A 21622-nucleotide genomic window follows, 5' to 3' on the forward strand; every position below is an offset into this window, starting at 1 on the left:
TCCATAGGCCATAGGGCATAGAATGCCGCGACATCACGTAAGAGAGCAAATTACCTTTTGTGATAACTGCATAATTCAATTAAAATACCAATATTAATCAATAAACGATTTTTAATCATGCAAGCAAAAAATATTAAAGTAACTTTTGTTCTCCGACAGTCAAACAAATAAATTAATAAATAAATATGCATCGCATTATTGAGGAGAAATCTATATCATTTTTTCCTCTTTAAAATTCAACTAATGTCAGTTATATAGCAAATTTAAAATTAAATTACTACAACTTCTAAACTGTATCTCGCGTAATTAAATTTACTTAACAATAGGTACTCACCGTAACTTGCTGATTAGTCGGACTAGGGCTAGGACTGGGGGTCGAATTTGGTGTAGAGAGTTCTCCTGATGCTGGAGAGGGTGAATTTGTGGATACACTGCCGACAGTTGGAAATGCCCTCGCTGGATCGGCTTGCCATTGTTTATGAATTTGTTGCGAGGTGTCTCGGAACCGCGCGCCCTGAAACAAAAATGTACAATTTTCTTATTAAAAATGTCAGAAGAGAAACAAATGGTTTCAACATAAAATGTAATCAGGAACACCAGTCTCTTCATTTTTAGATTAAAATTCTTTAAAAATAAAAACGTTATTTTTGTCATTTTAAATAATAGTAGGTATTTGTGGAATACACATGAATATATTCCTTTTTATATAATAATTTCAGGTATTAAAATAATAAATAAATAAATTTTTTTAATTAAAATGTATTTGTTGAACTGTTTCCTTCTATCGAGGTAAAAATATAAATGTAACGTGTGTATTACAGCGTGTTATTGTACGGAAATTAAAACGCGTACTTTGTCGCGAGTGTGTTACTAAACACTTGCATCCTTGAAGAACTAGATCATACAGATCGTTTACGTCTACAAATACGTCACATAAATCGATGACATAGTTCGATTAATCTTGAATATTTGTCTCTAGACAATTGTATTGAGATCGATCGCTTCGCTCCACCGATCCGACTAGCCTAATTAGAATATCGAACCAACCCACGCGATTGTTGTAAATATAAGGCTGCGTTTCTTATTAAGTTTTGATTTAGCTTAAAATACTGTTACCCATTATCTCATCTATATACTTTCATATTATCCTACGAGTGTAATAATATCACTTGATATCAGGTTACTTACAAGTAACCATATATGGAAGCTTGAAATCGAAGTTGAGCTAAGTATTAACAAATAGATATTTATAATTGAAAAAAATAATGGTTGAAAAGATAATAATTAATGCTTCTTTCTTTATGCCATGGATATTGATATATTTTATTTTCATATATATCGCGCCGTTATTCAACTTGCGAGAGAATATATATGTCAACCGTTTATCATGACATGTGTCCGCCGTAATTAATAATTCTATAGTGTTCGTTAAGATGACACAAACTACGGCTGGTGTAGGAGTTCGTAGACCCCACATAGCCGAACTATAAAAGATTGCGTGCGCATGTGCAATCCTCCGAGAACGGCATCGCTCGTGCGATAATTGCGCTTATGCAACGCCTCGCTGTAATAGCAATTAGCATGGGTGGTTTATAATAGAAGCCGTATAAGCAGAATCTCTCGAATGAGCGTGCACCGAACCGTGTCTGCCAATCGCTTGTCGCTTCTTGAAGCTGCCTTTTCGAGACTCAAAACTCGCGAGGCTCGTTCGAGGGCGAATTATGGGAGGGTGGGGGGAGTCAATCTAAAATTTTTCACCCGTGTCAAATCGGCGGCGTTCAATTGCCATGGCCTCGGAATTAATTTCGCGAGGAATGAGGCTAATTTACATCCGCCACGGCGTTCCCTTCGCAATCGCGGCCATATTGTATATAATAATATCTCACGTCGCACCGTGTAATCTCCCGCAAGATTGCACGCCGCGATTAAAGGATGCATTTTTCGGGAGCCTTTCGTGCCGCGTGCGCGCGCATCGCACGGTATTAAATCTGCGGCCGCGTGCACGTGTCAGTCAAAGTGACATTCGCGGAATGGATTGGTAAAACAGTTGGTATTTGTACAACCGCATATATGGTGTCTTGGAAATTCTCTCTTCGCATTTTAAAAGAGTTCAATTTTTTGGCATAATGTTGCCGATCATTACTGATTAAACATTTAAAAATTATTGAATATAATATTATATATGTCATAATTACTATCATAATGTAATAGATATATTTATAAATAAAATTGATGTGCATATATATTTTGCAAAGAATTCAACGTGCTAAAAGAGTGAAGATTAAATATGGATTTATTTTATACATATAAATGATTAAATAACATTTCTCTTTCTTTATCTTTGTAGGAAAAAAACATATATAAAGAGTTTCTAATATACCTATATATATGTAACTTTCTCTGCAAAAAATTTACACGAAATATAGTAAGACCGATGTGAAAATTTGTTATATGTCACCCGGTATGCTTTCCAGATAGAATCTCGATATGTGAGGTGTGAGAGATCGAATGACGTTTGTGTGTGTGCGTGTGCCATGTCGATCGTACAAGTTCACATAAACGTTCCGCGATCGAAACTAACGGGCCGCAGTAATTTAGCCTCCGTCTTTCATGACGCTGCGATCACGAGAGTGATCCAACACGATCGAGATCGTCAGATACGTCCGTGGCATTCACGTGGGGATCTAACGCGGAGGTCGGCTACCGGATACGTTGCAGCGAAACGCGTGCGAGGCGCGATCATGTTCATCGTAAACTAAAGCGCGGTTTAGACGGCGTTTTAATTAAATCACGCTTTACAACGGATAAAACATAACGTTGCAAAACAACACTCTTTTAACACTGTTATTTGTAATGAGGCGTATCGTTCTCATATTTATACTGTTTATACTGATGGAACGAAAACGTAATTCCGCTTATATTATAGAATCAATTAGATTTATAGTTTATAATGGAATTTTCTTCAGTCTGCACCTTTAATCTAACATTTATAAAAATTAATTAGTTAAAGTTTTATTTTAAAGATGTTTGTCACCTTTTAATATAAAAGATCAACTGAAAAAAAAAACTTTCAAGGCATTATCGAATTTACATATAAACTGTTCACAGTATTTTACAATCCAAAATAAAGTAGTATATTACATAACTTATATATGTTTCATTTAAAGTAAATAAATCTACTGAGGAAAAAAAATATCTTAATTTAATTTTACCGTATAAACATATTAAAATTTAATCATAATCGAGACATGACTATTTAATTTACAGCACCTTTTTTACAATAGTAATAACATTCATGATAACAATCATTTGTCCATCATTGTCGTAGGAAAAGATCTTTCGTTATCAGCATGGACCGTTCTTTTTTCTTTTTATGCTGTTGAAGTGCAGTCTATCCGATCGTTCGATAAGATCGACCGTTATCTATCATGTAATCCCAGTGCGAACACGTTGCGCTGGGTCGACTGGAGCACGCAGCGGAAATTGATTGCATCGCGGTATACATATACTGCAGCGAATACGCGACGTAGTTCCGCTTTTTATTTCTTCCTACCCATGTAAGGGTTCGCGGCACGTCGCCGCGAGCCACGACGTCATCTTATTTGCGTGCGCGACGTTGTTCTCCCGCGGATTATAAACGCTTGGCGGAATTTTTCCAGATCCATCGGAGCGTGGAAACGGAGCGCGTGCGAGTTTCACGCGACACGATATACATATATGTATATCGAGAACGACGCGCAACGTTAGTCCGACAACTGTGAGGCAAACGAGTTTCTGTTTGAGGTTTTGCGGCTACGAGCTATTGCGGGAGTTCTGAAAATTTCTATTGTAATTTGAAGTGAAATTTTGCGATGTCAGAGACGGGATCACGATGGACCTTGTCGTCGTATTTCACGTCACCACATGCGCGCTTCTCGAGTTTCTCAGTGAAAAAAAATGCTGTCATTTTAAAAATTTACCAATAGCTCAATTAGTATAGTAATTTGAAATGACATTTCAAAATGGAATTTGATTTAAATGGTTTTGATAAAAATTATTAATTATAACAAAAATCGAAAGATATTTTAGAAGAGAATATAAAAATAGAAAAATATTTATTTAATTCAGAAGAGAAGCTGGATAGCATCATTCTTTTTTCAAGAGCCACATCATGACGCGTTATTCCCGCGTCATTAAAATTAAACACTCTTGACGTGCCGGCGAGTTGTTGGCATGCCAATCGACCTCGTGTCTTCGAGCGGTGATGCCGAGCTAGCGCGCAAGGACTAATCGCGCGATCGCAAAAATCGAGGAACGCGTTAAAGAGGAAGCGAGGAAAACGACCGCGGCCGAATTGAAGTCCCTTCGGGTTTGATGCCGCGGCGCATCTCGTATCGAACGATCTTACCGCGTACCTCGTCGAAGAGGTCGTCCAGTTCTTTCTGAGATATCTTGGCCTTCATCCCGCGGGCATTCTTCGCGTCGAACTTCCCCGACGTCTCTTTATCTCGCGAAAGGGACTGAACAAGAAGAAGAAGAGCCGTGGAGAGGAAGGGCGAGATGGGCGAGAGGAAACCCCGTTTCCCTTCGCTTCTTCAAATGTCACGAGCCGAGATGTCAGTTCCTTCTCGTTTCTGCGGTTGCTCTCGAAACACGTCGCTCTTTCTTAGGCACATAAATAGTCGATGACACGCGGCCAAGTGCGAGAGAAGGTCGTGCGATAATAATCGCGGCCGGTTCTGCACTCTTCGTGGTCGGAAACGCTGTCGTCGCAGCCGGTCACGCCGGTCCATCGTTCATCATCGCTGCTCAACCTCCATCCGATTCTTCCGCTTTCAAGCGCATGTCCACAACAGCGCATACTCAAATCACACTGGCGCACAATATGTCACTTTCGATTCGGGCTTTTATCAATAATCTGTTCTTCGTCAAAAATTGATAATTTGTATTGCAACTATAGAGAATATATTATATGGATATATAGATCAATATTATTATAATTAATATTATATTAATATTAATAATTTGTTATTAACATTATTAATATTAATAATATAATTAATGTTATTAAATTAATATTGTTTTATTAAATATATTTTAAATATAACTCTTTTTTTTCAGATTTTGATATTGCATTATATTTGTTAATTAATTAGCGAACTAAAACTTCATTCGATAGAAGATATAATAAAGTAATTTGATTTTTAATTAGATAATTCATCACGTACACAATATATTTCAGTAATTACTGATTGCAGACCATACATTCAAAAGGTGGTAATATTATTTGTAGGACGCTATTCAGGACGGAGATTTATTGGCCCATTCGGTATACCTATGGCAATATTTTCTTCACGTTCCAACTCCGATGTACAAATCCACACCTGGAATTCGCGTGACTTTGTCGATAAACCGCGGAATCTTTTCAGAAACTTTAAAAGGGACATCAATTCGTCTCACGTGTTTGCGCTCACAAAGCATACTGAGACTTGAAATATTGTTTTTTGTCGAAATAAAAAAGACTTTTTGAATGTTATTTATACCCATTCATAATTTCTTTCATAGATTAAAGAAACTAATTAGCAAAGAAATTTGCGCAATTTAATCAACAAAAAAGCTATTAAAATTATTTCTTTATTAAAAATAAGGATAAATTGTTGAAATAATTTCTTTTTTCTCCTCCTCTTTTTCCTTCCATCACATGCAATATTATTTTTAATTGAAAAATATTTCAGCTATTGAGAAAAAAAGTTAAAACATAAAAGTCAACAAAAAGAGATTATCTTAGTTATAAAATAACGAGTTTAAGCACTTATTGTTACTTCAAGGGATAAAGTTGTCATTTTCATGCTCCACCTGTTATCTACGAAAGGTAGATAGCTAAATGGTTTTAATGTTCACGCCAAAGTATTAAGGGCTCATTTTTCTCAACCAGCATTTCCGTTCGTCACGTATCGTATTTCGGGCCCGTAACTGGATGTCGGAGCGTTGCAACGATATCGATATATCGGACGCATAAAAAGTGCACGGTTTCTTGGTGACAACGATGGGGAACAACGTCAGCGATGTGTTCTCACGACACATGGTCCCCGATTACGATCTCTTCAGGTTTCTTTCCAGCGTGCGGCGAGGATTTCCGCGAGCCATTAATCTCGCGAGCTAATGTTAATGCGAAAATTCAGTCGACGAGTACCGCGGGTTCTCAAGTGATTCTCCCTCCCGATCGTCGCAAGCAGGCTTATAAATGTTCCTCCACTGTTCATAGACATCCTCAACCGTGCATAGAATAAATGCGAGTTATGAGTTATTCGCCAGTGATGATGATAATAATAATGATAAAAGTGACCGTTTCCCGCGGGAGTTTCGCGATGCGTGCTCGTGTTCGCAACGGTAATTGTGTCCCATAATTTCGTTTTACGTCTCTTTATCCGCTGTGCGAAGCTAATGTAGCGTAACACGTCGGCCGAAATAACCGGAAAGATTATCCCTCGCGTTCACACAACCGAGCATCCGCCTATCTTTCGTGGCGCGTAAAAGATACTGCACGTCTGATGCAATTGAAAAGATGTCACTCTTTTAGCCGTTCGAAGATAGCCTGGCGAGATGATCTCGCTTGACTTGGTTCCCGCTGAAACATTGCCCGCGCATGACTGTAATAACCAACGATACGTTTACTTCGACGTAAACATGTCCCGCGAAGCTATTCGAGCGACTTATCTGGCAAGTATCTAAGATCCGTCACCGTCACCGACCCGGAGATCTTTCATGAAATGACACGACCTCCCCATTTATCTGTCACCGGTTTCAGTTCGTTAGACAATCGAGGAAAGAGGTATAAATCCTGAGCGTTCCGAGTGGTCTCTAATACGTATATCGATAAAGAGAGAGAGAGAGAAGGGTTTTCTGTTACCGATGTTCGAACGACAGTTAAAGTACGTACAGTGCAAGGGAGAGAACGAAACCGGACGTCTCCTCTCCTTCGCAGCATCGCTTCGGGGAGGATAAACGACCTCGCGTGCAAGATCGAGATTATACCGGCAGCGAAGCCTCGACATTTGTACAGCCCCGATTTAACAGCGCAGAACGCTCCCTTTTTTCACCAATGGAATACATTGTAATCCCGAATACTCTCGGTATGTAACGTTGAAATGTTTGAATGCGCGAATAGAGAGCTGAATGCAAAGTTTTATTCCTACGTAAAAATTGGAAAAAATAAATGAAAACGAAACTGCTTCGCGTAAATCCAGGATTGTAAAAAAATTGATAGTTACTCAAGAGCGGGGGAGTTGGATTTAAAAAAAAAAAATCAAAGTTTCCATTGTGACAATTAAAACCGCACGAATTACACACAAATTACAACTTAAGATATTAATAGGAAAGTTTTATATTTTAGAATTAAATTGGAGAAATTCGTTGAACAATCAATAATAGTAAAAAAAAAAAAAAAAAAAGTTTAGAGTCGGAAGTAGAAAGAGGGTCTCTATGTGACACCGACTAACAAAGATAAACCCGATGTGTATCACTCTTTGTTAAACCGAAAATTGCGAGCGGGGATCGTGCATTTCCTGAACAAACGAGTCCTAGTGGGAGATTACGAGTTACGAGCAAAACCTCAGTGTCGTCCACGTCGGCTCTAAGCCCAGCTGTGTGCACGGTTGTCGCCGTCTGTTCACGAAAGAAATTCAGGTTATATGTCTGCTCCGCTTCGTACTCGTGCTACGAAGTCTCCTCTTTATAAGAGATCTGCTGCGCACGTTTCGCGAGCACAACGAGCCAAAGGATACTACACCTCGGGTATCGTTCTCACGGTGCGCTATCGGCTTTTTACGAACATGTATGTGCACACGGTATTTATATATCGGAGGCAGACAATAAATTGGAAAATTTCTACTATTGCGATGGAACGTCGCGCGCAACACATGACAGTTTACGAGAGAACAAAATATGGTGTTGCCATGTTTAAATGAGAATGTCGATTCTATCGTGGAACACGATATGACACGACACGAGACAAAATGCTATAGCGGTTTAATACAATGATATTATCGCTGATAAAACGTGATAATACGGTAAAATAATGTCGGTGCGAAATTATATGTTTCTCTCATGGGATATATTAATTGGAAAACACATAGAATAGAATTGATTGCGCTTTTTCGATAATATAAATTAAGTTTAAAAATATACATATTTTATACATATTTTCAAACAAACGTTTCGCATTAATTAATTTTTTATTTTTACCTTACAAATTGTATCTATATTTTGAATACAGTAATATATACGTTTTATTTTATTTTATTTTATTCTATTTTAATATTTGAATTGTCACCGCTATCTTTTAGATCCCTGCTCTCTACAGCCGTATTATTTGTTTGTAATATTTTCAAAGTGATCTCTATAATTTCCTTTTTATTGTTCTACTTTTAAATAAGGCTCTTCTTTTATGCGTTAATGATATTATTTTATTATTTTATTATTTTAAAATCTATAATTACACGCTTTGTGACACACGCATATGTACATCTCGATGAAAGTAGTATATAGGTCGCTATTGTCCCAGCGGTATTACATTTCACTGGGATGGATTGGTAACGGAAAGGTCAATTGATGGACTCTAGTGGTCCAGAGAGATGAGCACAATATACAGCAATGTATTCTATATGAAATAGTTTCCCAAAGTCTATTACGTCTAATTTTAACTATAATTACACGCAATGAGAAAGATTTTCTAACGAAAACCGCATCATTATTGTCGTTATTACTTCTATTATGCAATGACAAGCAATGCTGGATGATGTCTATGACGCAAGATAAGTAAACAATTATCGCTCTCACGCATTGCCATCAGCTTACGTGTTGCGGAAACACGTGGGAATGATCACGAGCAAAGCAAGCATGAATAAAGAAACCTCTATACTTTGTGAGACACATCATATCATCATATAATGAAGCCATTAACTTTTTAGAAATCTAAAATGAATAAAGATAACTTGACATCCGATTCTCTTCAATAAATTGAGTATATAATTACAATAGATTACAATTTGATATTTTGTATTAAATAATTTATTTTTTGTTTATATAATTGTAATATTTATCGTTGTATAAATTTTCTTTAGAAAGCTATAATATCATAAAATAAATTGTTAAATTAGGAAAAAAAATGTAGTATTTTAAATAATGGAATTAAATACTCTTTTCTATAATTAATCTTTGAAATATGGGACGCGTATTTCATGGACCAATAACTTTCTCGTAGTATAATAACATCTCTTAACAGTAATTCAAGATCGTCGCCGCCCACGCGTCTGTTACGCATCGGCATTAAAATATGGCTGAATGCATAATTCTGTCGGGCGGTAACCAGCCAAATATAATCGGATTATAGTTCTTCCTTTTTAATTCTGCCAGTTTCAACCATATCAGGCATTTTATCTTATAACAGTCATACAAATATTTGCATAACTTTATCGCCCTCTGCACTTTACGTCATAACGCACATACAATTGTAGTATATATTAAGCAATATATTTTTGGCAATTTTATTTGAATATAAAAACACAATCTGCGTAATAATATTCGTAAAAAAAATTTATTAATATGCGGTTTTGAACTTTATACCTTGTATAATATCTATTACTTCTAGTTTAAATGTCAATGCGCAAATCGATATGCAAAATAGATAAGAAGATAGATAATTATTAAAATCTCTTCACATCATGTACATATATAATGTAAGTCATTTTTTTTAACTTTTCTATTAATATTAAATGAATTACTGCATATCGAATTATTTTTAATTAAAATAAATTATTATTTTATTATATGTTTTAACTGTTGCCGATTTTTTTCTAATTGCGAGAAAAATTTTTATTATAATAGAAATAAAGTATTAAATAAATAAGAAATTTTTTTTATGATGTTTGATAATATTCGTTAATATGAATCAGTATTAAATGCTCCAAGAACACAGATACGTCTCACTCTGGATTATGAGATCATGTATAATCCAGTACAACAAGATATAATCGCCAATTTTTTAATCATACTACAAAGTCCTTATTAAAAAACAACTAATTTAAAAAACAACACTCTGGTTTATTTAGAAAAAATCTCTTTGTTTTTTAACATACTCGTAATTCACAATCACAAATAAAAACTATGCATATGACACATAGTTCAGAAAATCTAATTTCACAATTTATATAACACAGATCCCACAATAGCAGCTTCAAATAATGGAATAACTCAGTTTTTTCGGAAAAAACTTTTCGAAGCGCAATTTATCGTGAATTTCATTTAACGCGAATTTAAAAAAATCGTTTAGCTTTGCAAATTCGTCGCAATTACCGGTCCTAAATAAGTATTTTCGGGATCTCTGTCTTGTGCCGGATTTCCCTATCTCAAAAGAAAACAACGCGATTTAAAGACAACTCGCGAGTTTCTCACGCGTGCTCGCGTGCATCTCTCATACGTGTGCTCACACGTGTGCGCGTACATCGACTGGTCCGCGCGCTCACGATCCGCGCTCACAAGATACCGAGAGAAAGAGAAAAAGAAAGAGAGAGAGAGAGAGAAAGAGAGAGACGTGCGTCGCATGTGCCGTTCACCGCGAGGACCTCGGACCTCGGCGTGCTCTTCGTCTTCGCCGCGTCGCACCGATCGTCGTCGATAGTGGGGATGACGGCAGAAACTGCAACGGGGATCCCTGCTGCAGCTGCAATGACGCGCGACCCGTGCTTGCGTAACCAAGGCTTGCGACGCGCGATCGAAGAAGGGAGGTTTCCCATTTTCTCACCCAGAGAAGGTAAAAAAAAAAATCGCGCCGCGATAGCGACGATGTATTCAGGGTATTAAAAAAAAAGTATCCAACTTTTTCCCAATTTCGAGCATTCTCTGTTATTTGCGAATTGTATGGATGGTATAAACGAAGTGATAGATTGGTTGCAGTCAGTTGATATAAATTTATTTCGAAGACCGAAATGGACAGATTTATTTTAAAAGAAAAGTCGTATATTTAATTCAATATAATAATACTCTTATAATATAATATAATATAATAATGATGCTTGTTTGAAATAAATATCCGACAAAGGATAAAGGTGAGGCTGGAATAAATTTCTTTCTCATTGAAAAATCTTAAAAATAGTCAAGATATATTTCTTACGTTATAAAAACGGGCTATAATTTTATTCTGCATAAAACTAGAAGGCATTAAAAATAATATTCACTGTGTAGCTCTTGTATGATTCACTGAACACATCCGGGATGATGACTATAGATCACATTTGATTAATTTTCCTTTGCTATATCGCGAGTGTGGACACGCAAACAAACTGGCCTGGGGCCAATTAAATGATATAGCTCTTTAAGAAATTAATTCAACTTTTAAAACTAATACTACAAAAGTATCTACAATATTATTATATTTTTTTTTTATACACAATTATAAATTAATAAAATAAAAATCTGGAAAATTATTTGAAATTATTATAATTATACAAAAAAAAATATATATATAGTTGGAGGAAAAATCCTGGTAGAGAGTAAAAGAGAGAAAGAAAGAGATTTACTACATCAATCCAGTTTATAGCAAGATTAAATCTACATATATCAGCCTCGATGTTGTTAGTACATCACAAGACACTATTAAGTGCAGGTAATAATAACTATTATCCACATATGTCACATTCATAATACTGTTAAACGGTGATAATAATTATTATTCGTATACGTCACGTTTAATTCTAGGTCATGAAACTATAGATTGTCGCAAGTGCATCCGCAAAGTTTGCTGCAGTAACGACGGCGAAGGCCGCGCGTTTATGTTTGCGTATCCAATAAGAACATTTGTCGCAGTTGTACCGAGGCAAATGATGACAGCGACGACAGTAAAAGCGTTTCCTCATTTACCATTAAATACTACCAGTATTCGCTAAGTTTAGTATCCGCTAAATTTACGAATCCCATAAAGTTATATCGCGAATTTGAAACTAATGATAGTTACGGTCAGAAATAATTTGATTAAATCCTAACTAATTTTACGCCTATATGAATGCCATCTCTGTTAGCTACGACGCAACGTTATCGCTGTTAATATTACTTAAACGATTTTATCTTGACGTAATATTTTAAAACACATAAGCACGCGAAAAAAAGTGTGCTTATTATATATTTATCGGGATTTTATAAAAAATACATTTTACACAAATTTTATTTCAAAATTCACGAATATTGATAAATATTTAATTGTAGCGGCCTTTGAAACAATTTCTTTAAAAACTACAGAAATTTAATCGGCGTTTAAGACTATCACCTGAATTTACGAAGCCGCGAGGCACGATGGATGTTGGCGTTTTTCACTGTGAGGCAATATACGTCGGTCGCACTTATGTAACGAAGCGGACGTGCGATTCGTCGCACGTTAAAGTGACAACAGTGACATCGGCGAAGATAACAGTGGAGGAAGTATTGCCCGTCGCGGGGGAGACCGCAGGTGACGCCGCGCGCGATCGCAATCTTAAACGAGCCGAGTTAATTAGAGCCGGTGTGCGCACTTCGCCGTAATTCGGGAATTAATTAATTCGCTTATCGGCGCGGTTAATCTCGGCTTTATACGTATGAGCATATATATATCACATGTTCGGGGCCAAACAATGAGTGTATTACAGCAAATGGGCCTTCTAATCGCAGCTATTCCATGTGGTTATTGGAGTCTGTTATTCGCAACAATACTGTTAGAAAATCGCTAAGTACCTTTTATCAGATAAAAATAGGATCTTATATAACACTGATATCATTAGCGATTCGTTATCGCGTCTTATCTGCTTCGATCGATTTTTTTCGTGCAAAAACGACGATATACCTGACCGAGTCGAGATTTGAGACATAAAAATCGAATTAAATAATTAGCAGGCGGATTTTTTTGTACGTTGTCATTTCTGATTAGTCATAATATAGTTTGAACCAAAGTACACGACATGAGTAATTGCAAGTCTCAAGACTCTGATTTCACGTTGCAAAAGTATTATATTTATAATTAATAAAGATAGAAAGCGTCGTGGAGCTAATGAAATATGTCAGCTCGAGCATGAAAGATTAAACGGTTCGCGCGAAATGCCTGTCTTCAACCTACCTATTTCGTATGCAGCACTCTTTTAAATATTAAATACAGTACGCAAAAATGATGAGGAGGGAAGGTAACTCGGAGCGCGAGGAGTGCTTAAAACAACCAAGACTTCCGTCAAGATCTCAACGATCTGTTGACGGAGAGCGAGTTAAGGAGCACCGGAGAACGTTGAAGAGCTCTGGAAAACGGCGGAGAGAACATTGGAGAATGTGGGCACGACGCCCACGTCGCGCAACATGTACACGTATACACGGGGGAAAACGTTGGCAGGATATCACCACGCGGAAAAGGATTATCTACGCGTCCTACGCGCGCCGATCGTTTGCGCGAACGCGAGGTTTGCACGTGCGTTCCTCGCGTCTTTGCGTGCGAGACTGATCTTCGACGGCAGCCGTGTCGGTGCCGGTCGCGCAAGGACGGCGTACAATGGAGCCACAGGCACGAAGAAGAGACTGAGTTATGAGACGTCATATAATTGCACTCCGATCGGCCCCGTCGAGGAATGCAATTTGTCTCCCGGCCCAGCCGGCGGCGTGTATTTGCGAGAGTAATTAAGATGCACGCCGCGAGACGAGACCGCATGAGATCGGTTCAACTGCTGCGACTGCTGATTGCACTTGAGTTGAGTCGCGTCAAAACGCTTTAGGCGTGTATGCTAGCTCGACGTTTTAATTAATCGAGAATTTTGTTTAAGCGCACTGACGTTGTCTAGTTTGACCTCAATTGGCTTGTGTTTCGTAAAAAGCAGTTAAACAACGATACGAAGCAAAGAGAATTATACACAGATTTAATGAAATTTGTCAGCTCCATAAAAAATAATAAGAATTGTATGCAATTTTTGTAAAACGTTATTGGAATAATCGACTATTTGAAGTTCAAGTGATTTCATCACATAGTTTTTGAAAAATTTAATTTTACAAAGGGTCTTATATAATACATGGATGGTTTTCAGCGCTATAAATACAAATGTCATTAGCAAATTAAAATAAAAAGATACAACAGTAAGATTATAGATAAAAACTATTCAAGTTTTAGAATAATTATAATATTTACATATAATTACAAGAAAATGAAAATTTTTTTATCATCTCGCTTAAAAAGATAAGAAATAATAAATATTTTATATACTTATATATCTCACAATTAAATATTACACAAAAAACCTAAATTGTTTTAATTGAAAGTTTTTGATTAGTTTTCAATTTGTAACATAAAAAAAAAATATATATATATATACCTACTTAAGCATAAACATTCCCCTCTTATATTAGCAAAGTGACTTAGCAATCTCCTTGATTGATCAAAGAATAAATTTACAGAAGAGAAATATCCGGAAAATTTTTTTATACGTCTTCAAATTGTATTTATAGCTTGATATACATATGTTATAGCACATATATATATATATATATATATATATATATAATATATAGAAACTTAAACATCAGAACTTGATATCTTTATTAATTTTGCAGATACTTGCATCACTAGTTTTAACGCTAGTATTTTGCGTACAACTTCGAGCCGAAGAAGGGCGATTATCGTTTTTGCGAGTTTTGCGCAGATTGTAGTATCTTTCCTAGCGGTATCGTCCCAGTTGTTAAGTCGCTATCACGCGTCATAAAGTCGAGCAGCAACGTTTTCATAAACGTTATCGTCGCCACGTGGAGCCAAAGGTGCGTGCGAAACCGAGTGTTATTGCGGCTCAAGTTTTAATGGCCCCGCCGAGCTGCTCGCATATCAGCAGCGTGATACAACGACGGTGTCACGCAATCGTTCGGCAAATAATCCGCGTCATGTCGCATTACGCTACATATGGGTTACACAAGGTTATATGGGACTGTATTTATATTTTCTATCAATAATAGAATCCAATAAAATGTATATCTAATAATATGGATTTTAAATTAAAATTCACAAGTCACAAGTGTTTTCAATAGTTTCGTTTTACCGCATCTGACAAATAAAATTATAAAATTCACAAATTTCATTCTATCGTCAAACTATTCGACAATTTTCAATTCTTATTTTTAATTGCAACTATATTGAAGATTTGGTATCTATAATTTTTCTTGAAATGTTTTGTCAAACACAATCTATTATTATTCTATCGTAATGTTAATCCCAAATTCTGCTATTGATTTTTAAAAATAATTAATATTATATTCGATCGTCGACAAAGCCTTTTCAGTTTGATGTCTCGAAGGTCGACAGAAAGGTAAACCAGGGGTTATAAGCTCTTGGAGTCGAGCACAGTGGGCACTTGAGGCAGCACTCTCCCATCGGCCAAGCAGCCACCCACTTTAGCCAACCACCCACGTGGGTACATAAGCAATGCGCACACAGTTCCATCGTGTTTGCATTCCTTTCCGAATGCGATGTCGGCCGGTTGGCCGGCCGGCCACTCAGTGTACTAAAGTACGCATACGAGAAAGAGAAGAAAAAAACCGGAATGTCGCGAAGTCGCCGTAGAAATTATTGCTTCCAGTTACTGCCGTTGCTACCAGAATATTTTACAGCGAGTGAATGGCTTTCTCGCGTCCTCCGTGCGAGTTACACAAATACGCGTGAACGAATGACGACTGGCTGGTTTCCCCTAACATAAATACTTTAGATAGCCGTTGATGACAATGTCCGCGTGAAATATTAACGAACGCGGTATATTTTATTGTTCCTCGAAGGAGGAGTGGCGCCGGAAATGGATGTGTTAGAAATTTAGCAAACTCGGTGGTCCCGGGACGCACGTGAGAAGAGAACAACTTCGAATAAAATTCTATTCCCCGAAGTGCATACGAAGTGTATCAAAAGTTCTGCAAAGTGAAAAGAGCAACAAGTTTTCATGAAATTTCCTCTCAAAATTTCTGGATACCATGCTTTTCGAAACTTCCTCGTAACTGGAGAAACACGAGTTTTATTAAATAGAAAGTGGATATGCACTTTCTCTAACTTAACAATATCAAGACTCTTTCTACTTCTTTCATGAAGCTACACGTGAAAGATGCTTCAGAAATCCCACAAAACTGTTTCCGAGAGAAAAGACGGTCGTATCAAATTTTGAAAAATTTTATAACATATATTTTAAAGTGGTTCTAGCGACTTGTGTACTATAGATTGGAACTTGATTTAGATTAGCCTTATAAAGAGTGTTGTTGCAAAACAACGATTCCACAACATCCGGTTGACTCGGAGGCGAATATGTGATAAGCTTCGTTTTTCTTTAATTGACTTCAAAGCTAACCGATGCTAATTAGAACAAGCATCAACGCGAAATGAATGAACGTCCAACGACGTAGGCGCTTCCTTATCTTCGTAGTACTATGAAGTCTTTTTGTATTTAGTCTCGATAAGACATCTATCGATAAGGAGAATTTACGCTGATTTGATCGTCTCACTGACCCACATAAGCACGCACGTGTGCGCGGAAAACACAGATGAATCCCATCAGTGGAATTGTTTCAATTTCCGAGAAGTCTGACGACTGAGAATACATTTAAATTGATAATATTTAAATGATTTACCGTACAATCGATTGTCAGATGACCCACTTTCTCATGCGATAATAAAATGTTACGATCTTTCTCAGCTGCCCCTCGCATACTTGTGTCTATTTTTGAACGAGTGATCAAGTGACATGAAATTAGTCTAATAACAAGCCTAATAGAATAGCACTAGCATCGGAATTTTAGTGACAATTTTGATCCACAGGATTTGGACCGCTTATAATAATTACGAAGAAATGTAGAATATAATATTCAAAATGTACATATCAATTTAATAATCCGATGCTAAGAGGACAAAAATGCCACACAACTTAAGAATGCAGAATATTTAACTTTTATTAATGTTATTCAACTACTGTGTGAATTACAAGACGTGATGTCGTACTTCAACACACACTCTTCGCTTTTCACCAACGTACTAAAACACTCATCAATGCGAGAGTACTTTGTTCCAAAGTGTTGGAGTGTCTTGATTATACAGGATATCGAGGACCAGAAGAAAGCTTTCGATTGCACTTAATGGCTAACGAATTGTTCAAGTACCGATCACTCAACAAAGATATTTTATCAAAGATCTATGGTTCTTTGACATTATTAACTCATTGTATTATTCATCTTTAGCGATTTAATGAGATAAATTTTAATTTTTTACATACGTATTGTTCATGATAATGTCATATTAAAATTTGTTTTTTTTCATTAGACTAAACTGTTGTACAAACATTTTCAGTGTGAAAGACGCTTAAGATCGATCCGATGTAGGATGAGATTGGTAGGTGGACAAGGGGTAGCGAGGAAAGACGAGTGAATGAGGCCAGGTGAGGTTATTCGCCGATGTTGTGGTAGCCACGGCTCTCCAAGGTCGCCGAGATCACGGCGAGGACGTAGTCGCTGGACTAATCAAAAGCGCGCATTAATGATTTTTGGAAAATATTTCGCACATTTTCCATCTTCATGTTATTCTTATTTGTATATTCTTTGAGATTTATATTGTAAAATATGCAAATAAAGCACGTGTCATTTATTCAACTTAATTAATAAAGCATCAAAATGCATCAAAAACAATTGTAAAAAATCCTTCGTAATTTGAAATGTTTTCATTTTAAGTATATTTTCCTAAATCTCTTATATGTATGTTCATATTATTAATATGCATGGAAAAAGAGAAAAAATAATGCGTGCAAAAACTAACGCTATAAATTTTTTTGATAACATATAAAATATATCGTAGATACGCCTGCAAAATTCTTCACTAAAAAAACCAATAAAGTTGAAAAACGATAAAACATCAAGTTTGAATCGGAAATTACATCGAGATTTGTTTCCTCAAAGTATGCATCATATTACATGGAATATTACATGGAGAATTCTTCGCGAAATCGCGTCAGATATCAAGCGATAATGGGCCGCGAGCAGTGTGTATCGCGTGTTATTTAAAAATCACTTAAATCCGCCGCGGATACGAAGCCTGAAATATTTGCATACACACCGAACGCGCCTTTACTCGCCATTTCTCATCTCCGGTTATGGGGGCTGGGGTTACAACGGGTTTGCACGGACAACGGACGATTTAATGATCTAATATTATCGAGACGACGCACCGGGAAAAAAGGAAAAGAGCGGGGATAAAATTAGCATAACTGGCTGAGAAAGGTGAAAACGAAAGTGGAAGAATCGCCTCGCGTTGCTGGGAAATTGCGCTTCGCGAGGCAAACGGGCTTTTCGTTTTAACTTGCAGGTTCTTACGCTGGATATCATATCTTTTCTTAATTGGCGGACAAGCTGAAGATTCTCTTACTTCAACACGAAGTTTCTCACCTTTAAACGTCGAATTATTATGCCGGAGCGCGCGACGATTAGTTATTTTTTTGAAAATGCACCGTCCTTTTACGCCTGTCCTCGCTCCCGCGATATTATTTATGCATTTCTGCGCGCAAAAAGATATACCGAAATAAAACATATTCAATATTTATCAGATGTAACAGTAACAATACGAGAAATTAACGTTGTATATTAAATAATAATATAATATAACAATAAATTAAATAAACTATATAACACATACATATTAAATAAAATAGAATTTGCTGAATTTGACTTGAGTCGTAGCTAAATAAATAAATAGTCTTAAAAAAATGTATTCGGTAAAATTTTTTCTTGGCCGAAAAAAAATCTTAAGTTCGCCGTAGAATAAACTCAAAGAGCTACGCATCTTCTGAAACAAGTTGCGTGAAACTTTAATCATTATCTCTCGCACACGTGACCAGTTGCGCGCGGACGAGAGAAATCTCGTGGTAACGTAACAGCAGTGAGTAAACGATAGTAACATCAAATAAGTACTGTTCCAGGTGAATTCCATGACATAATCAATCAAACTATTCACGTGTCAAATACGCGTGTCAGCTTATTAATATATGCAAATATCTTGCCTGCATAATTTTGCGCGCGCGAACCTAACCGATTCCGCGACATCGAGCTGGCGCTATGCAATGTCAATCTTTAAACGTCGTAAAAGCCATGACATTCGAATCGCCAGCGCCGTCGTTTGCTTTACTAGCGTTAAATACTAGCTTACACTCGACAGTCGTAAAATCCTTCGAACGGGGTGCTTGATGACTTCTTCGGAGGACGCAAGGTGGATAAAAGCAAGCGTGCCCACGCGTCTTCCTCTCGTATAAGGGTGTTGCCATTCCGTCGAGACCCGCAGCTGATTCGTAAACGCGATAAAGTGTCGCAGTTGGAAGACGAAAGGATGTAAAAAGACACAGAGAAAGGAAGAGAACTATAAGCGCACACGCGGTGTTAACTTTCTTTTCCGTTCTGGCGTTAAACGCTGGGCGACAGAACAAATGGCTATCGCGCGCTACCATCCGAGATGGTTTCTTCGGGGTCGTAGAAACTTGGTACACAAATTTACGTCGCTGCTCAAGTGGAGAATCTTAATAGTCTTGTTGGACAGCGACTTAAACTCGAGCCAGAGTTCCGAGCTGTTAGTTACTGAAGATATTAATTATTGTTTTACTCATTAAAAAATGTTTTTACTTATTTAACTGAGTTAATGAATATTTGTATCAAATATTTATATCAAAAAATATATATATTAAGAAAAAGGCTTTAATATTATAAAAATTTTAATAATTTTTGGAGCGTAATTAAAACCTTGTTTTAGAATTCTTCTAGAAATTTGCTACCGTTAAATCTGATTAGCACGGTTTAATTTCAAGCTTTTCTTGAGCGCGCTGTTATTGCAATGAACAGTTGTTAAAGGAAATAGTAATTACACATAATAGCTTGTGATTATGCAAAATCATTTCAATAGCTTTTATGTGGAATACATATACAATAAATATACATATATGTATGAATTGTATATATTCGTTAATAATTATGTATGTATGTATTATAGTGTAATTTAATTTCGTAATTTACAACATTATTGTTCCTATGCATTTGCGCTAGAGCTCGCGGCGCGAATTCAAAGGGTTGAATAAAGGAATAACCACAAACGCAAATTTCGCGACGCCTGTTTGGATTTATTGCCGATCATAATTCATCGGCGCCAGACAAATGGCAATATTTACTCGAAAAAAGACAAGTTCTACCGAGTGTTAGAGTCGTATTGACCCCCTGTGGTTCGAGAGAGCAATTCAGTAATACTTGGAATAGGTCTGTTAATTAAGCAAACGCACAAAAAGGACCATCACAAATGGCTATGTCGCAATGTCGCATTCGTGGAATTTTATCAAGGCATATGTTAACTTTGTATGATTTTGCAGCCTGACATTAACGAATTAACTAACAGAATTGTTGATAAAATATTTCTACTAACAAATAGCAGATTCTTATACTTTGCTTTATAAAATTGCTAAACTTCGATAAGTAATTTAATAAGTAATTTACTTCTTAAATACAATTAATGTGAATTGAATTATGAAAAATGTTCTAATTAAAAGAAATTAGTGATATCTGCAGAAAAAGCATGCCGTAATAAAATATAGTGTATAGTCTTTGCGCTAAGAATTGCGCAGAAAAACAATATATAACGAATAGTATATACTGTAACAACAGTATAAATAGAATTAAATTATAGCGACTAAAAGATGTCTAAAAAAATCTTAAATAACTAAAACTTTGTTATATAAATGACTTGGTACTGTCTGGATATATAAATGGATTATTTTATTAATTTTGTAAGAAAGCAAATTTTCTCTTTTTTCACTGATAAAGAAAAAGAGCAGTATTTTTATCGTTTTTTAAACTTTGGTTTTCACAAAATTATTTGTCTTAATTTTTCGAGTGGACATTTTAATTTCGTGCAATCAGAAATATTTTTAAAAACCGGTTATAAACCTTTCAACAAATCATTTGTGAAATGTTTTCGAAACAAATATGTATGTACGTGTTATCTGGGATATACTGTCAGTTCTATTCTATTTTAGCCTGATATAACGTATCATAATATTATTTTTGATACAGTCGACTTTTTACACGAAACTTTGTGTACGAAGCTAACAGAGACGCTGACAACTATTAATGCCAAGTCATCAAGACGTAAAAGTATCTTAAAACTGACTTATAGTTCAACACATGTATCTTCAATTTCAGTCTCCCGTGAGGGAACTACTATTTCGCAAAAGCGTTCAATTTTCCTCAGCCACATTCATCTCCGTTGTATCCCGCAGATAAATTCCTGCTTGTCGCGAAATATATCACAAACTAAATTCATAACAATATGCGCCTCCTGGGCACGAAACGCCCAGTTTCACTCTCGAAAAGTCCGCGCAATCCATCACGGAGCGGCGAAAGAGTTGAACGGCCATACATACATCAGCGCGCGCGCGCAATCTCTTCGTCGTTGGAAGTCCGTCGTCATCGTTCATCTCCCTTTCCTAAATCCATTCGTTCCGCTCGCAAACGTATGTACAAGCGTGACAGACGGTGTGAATCCTCGCGACCGCCGACACTTGTATAAACGCGACGACTTTAAGAGCGGCGCGAGACGGGCGAGGCC

At 36.6% G+C, this 21622-nt stretch overlaps 1 protein-coding gene across 13 annotated transcripts in view; it reads right to left on the minus strand.

The window, feature by feature from the left end:
• By (focal adhesion protein tensin) overlaps positions 1-21622 on the minus strand; it is a 173276-nt gene that overhangs the window by 72194 nt on the left and 79460 nt on the right. For 6 of the 13 annotated variants that reach the window (XM_072889717.1, XM_072889830.1, XM_072889728.1 and 3 more), the window contains one exon: positions 335-514. In XM_072889717.1, coding sequence (XP_072745818.1) covers positions 335-514 — 180 coding nt within the window. The other 7 variants (XM_072889771.1, XM_072889751.1, XM_072889742.1 and 4 more) reach the window with 7 other exon arrangements.

This window comes from Anoplolepis gracilipes, chromosome 1, assembly GCF_047496725.1.
Source record: "Anoplolepis gracilipes chromosome 1, ASM4749672v1, whole genome shotgun sequence".
Classification (NCBI taxonomy): Eukaryota; Metazoa; Arthropoda; class Insecta; order Hymenoptera; family Formicidae; genus Anoplolepis; species Anoplolepis gracilipes.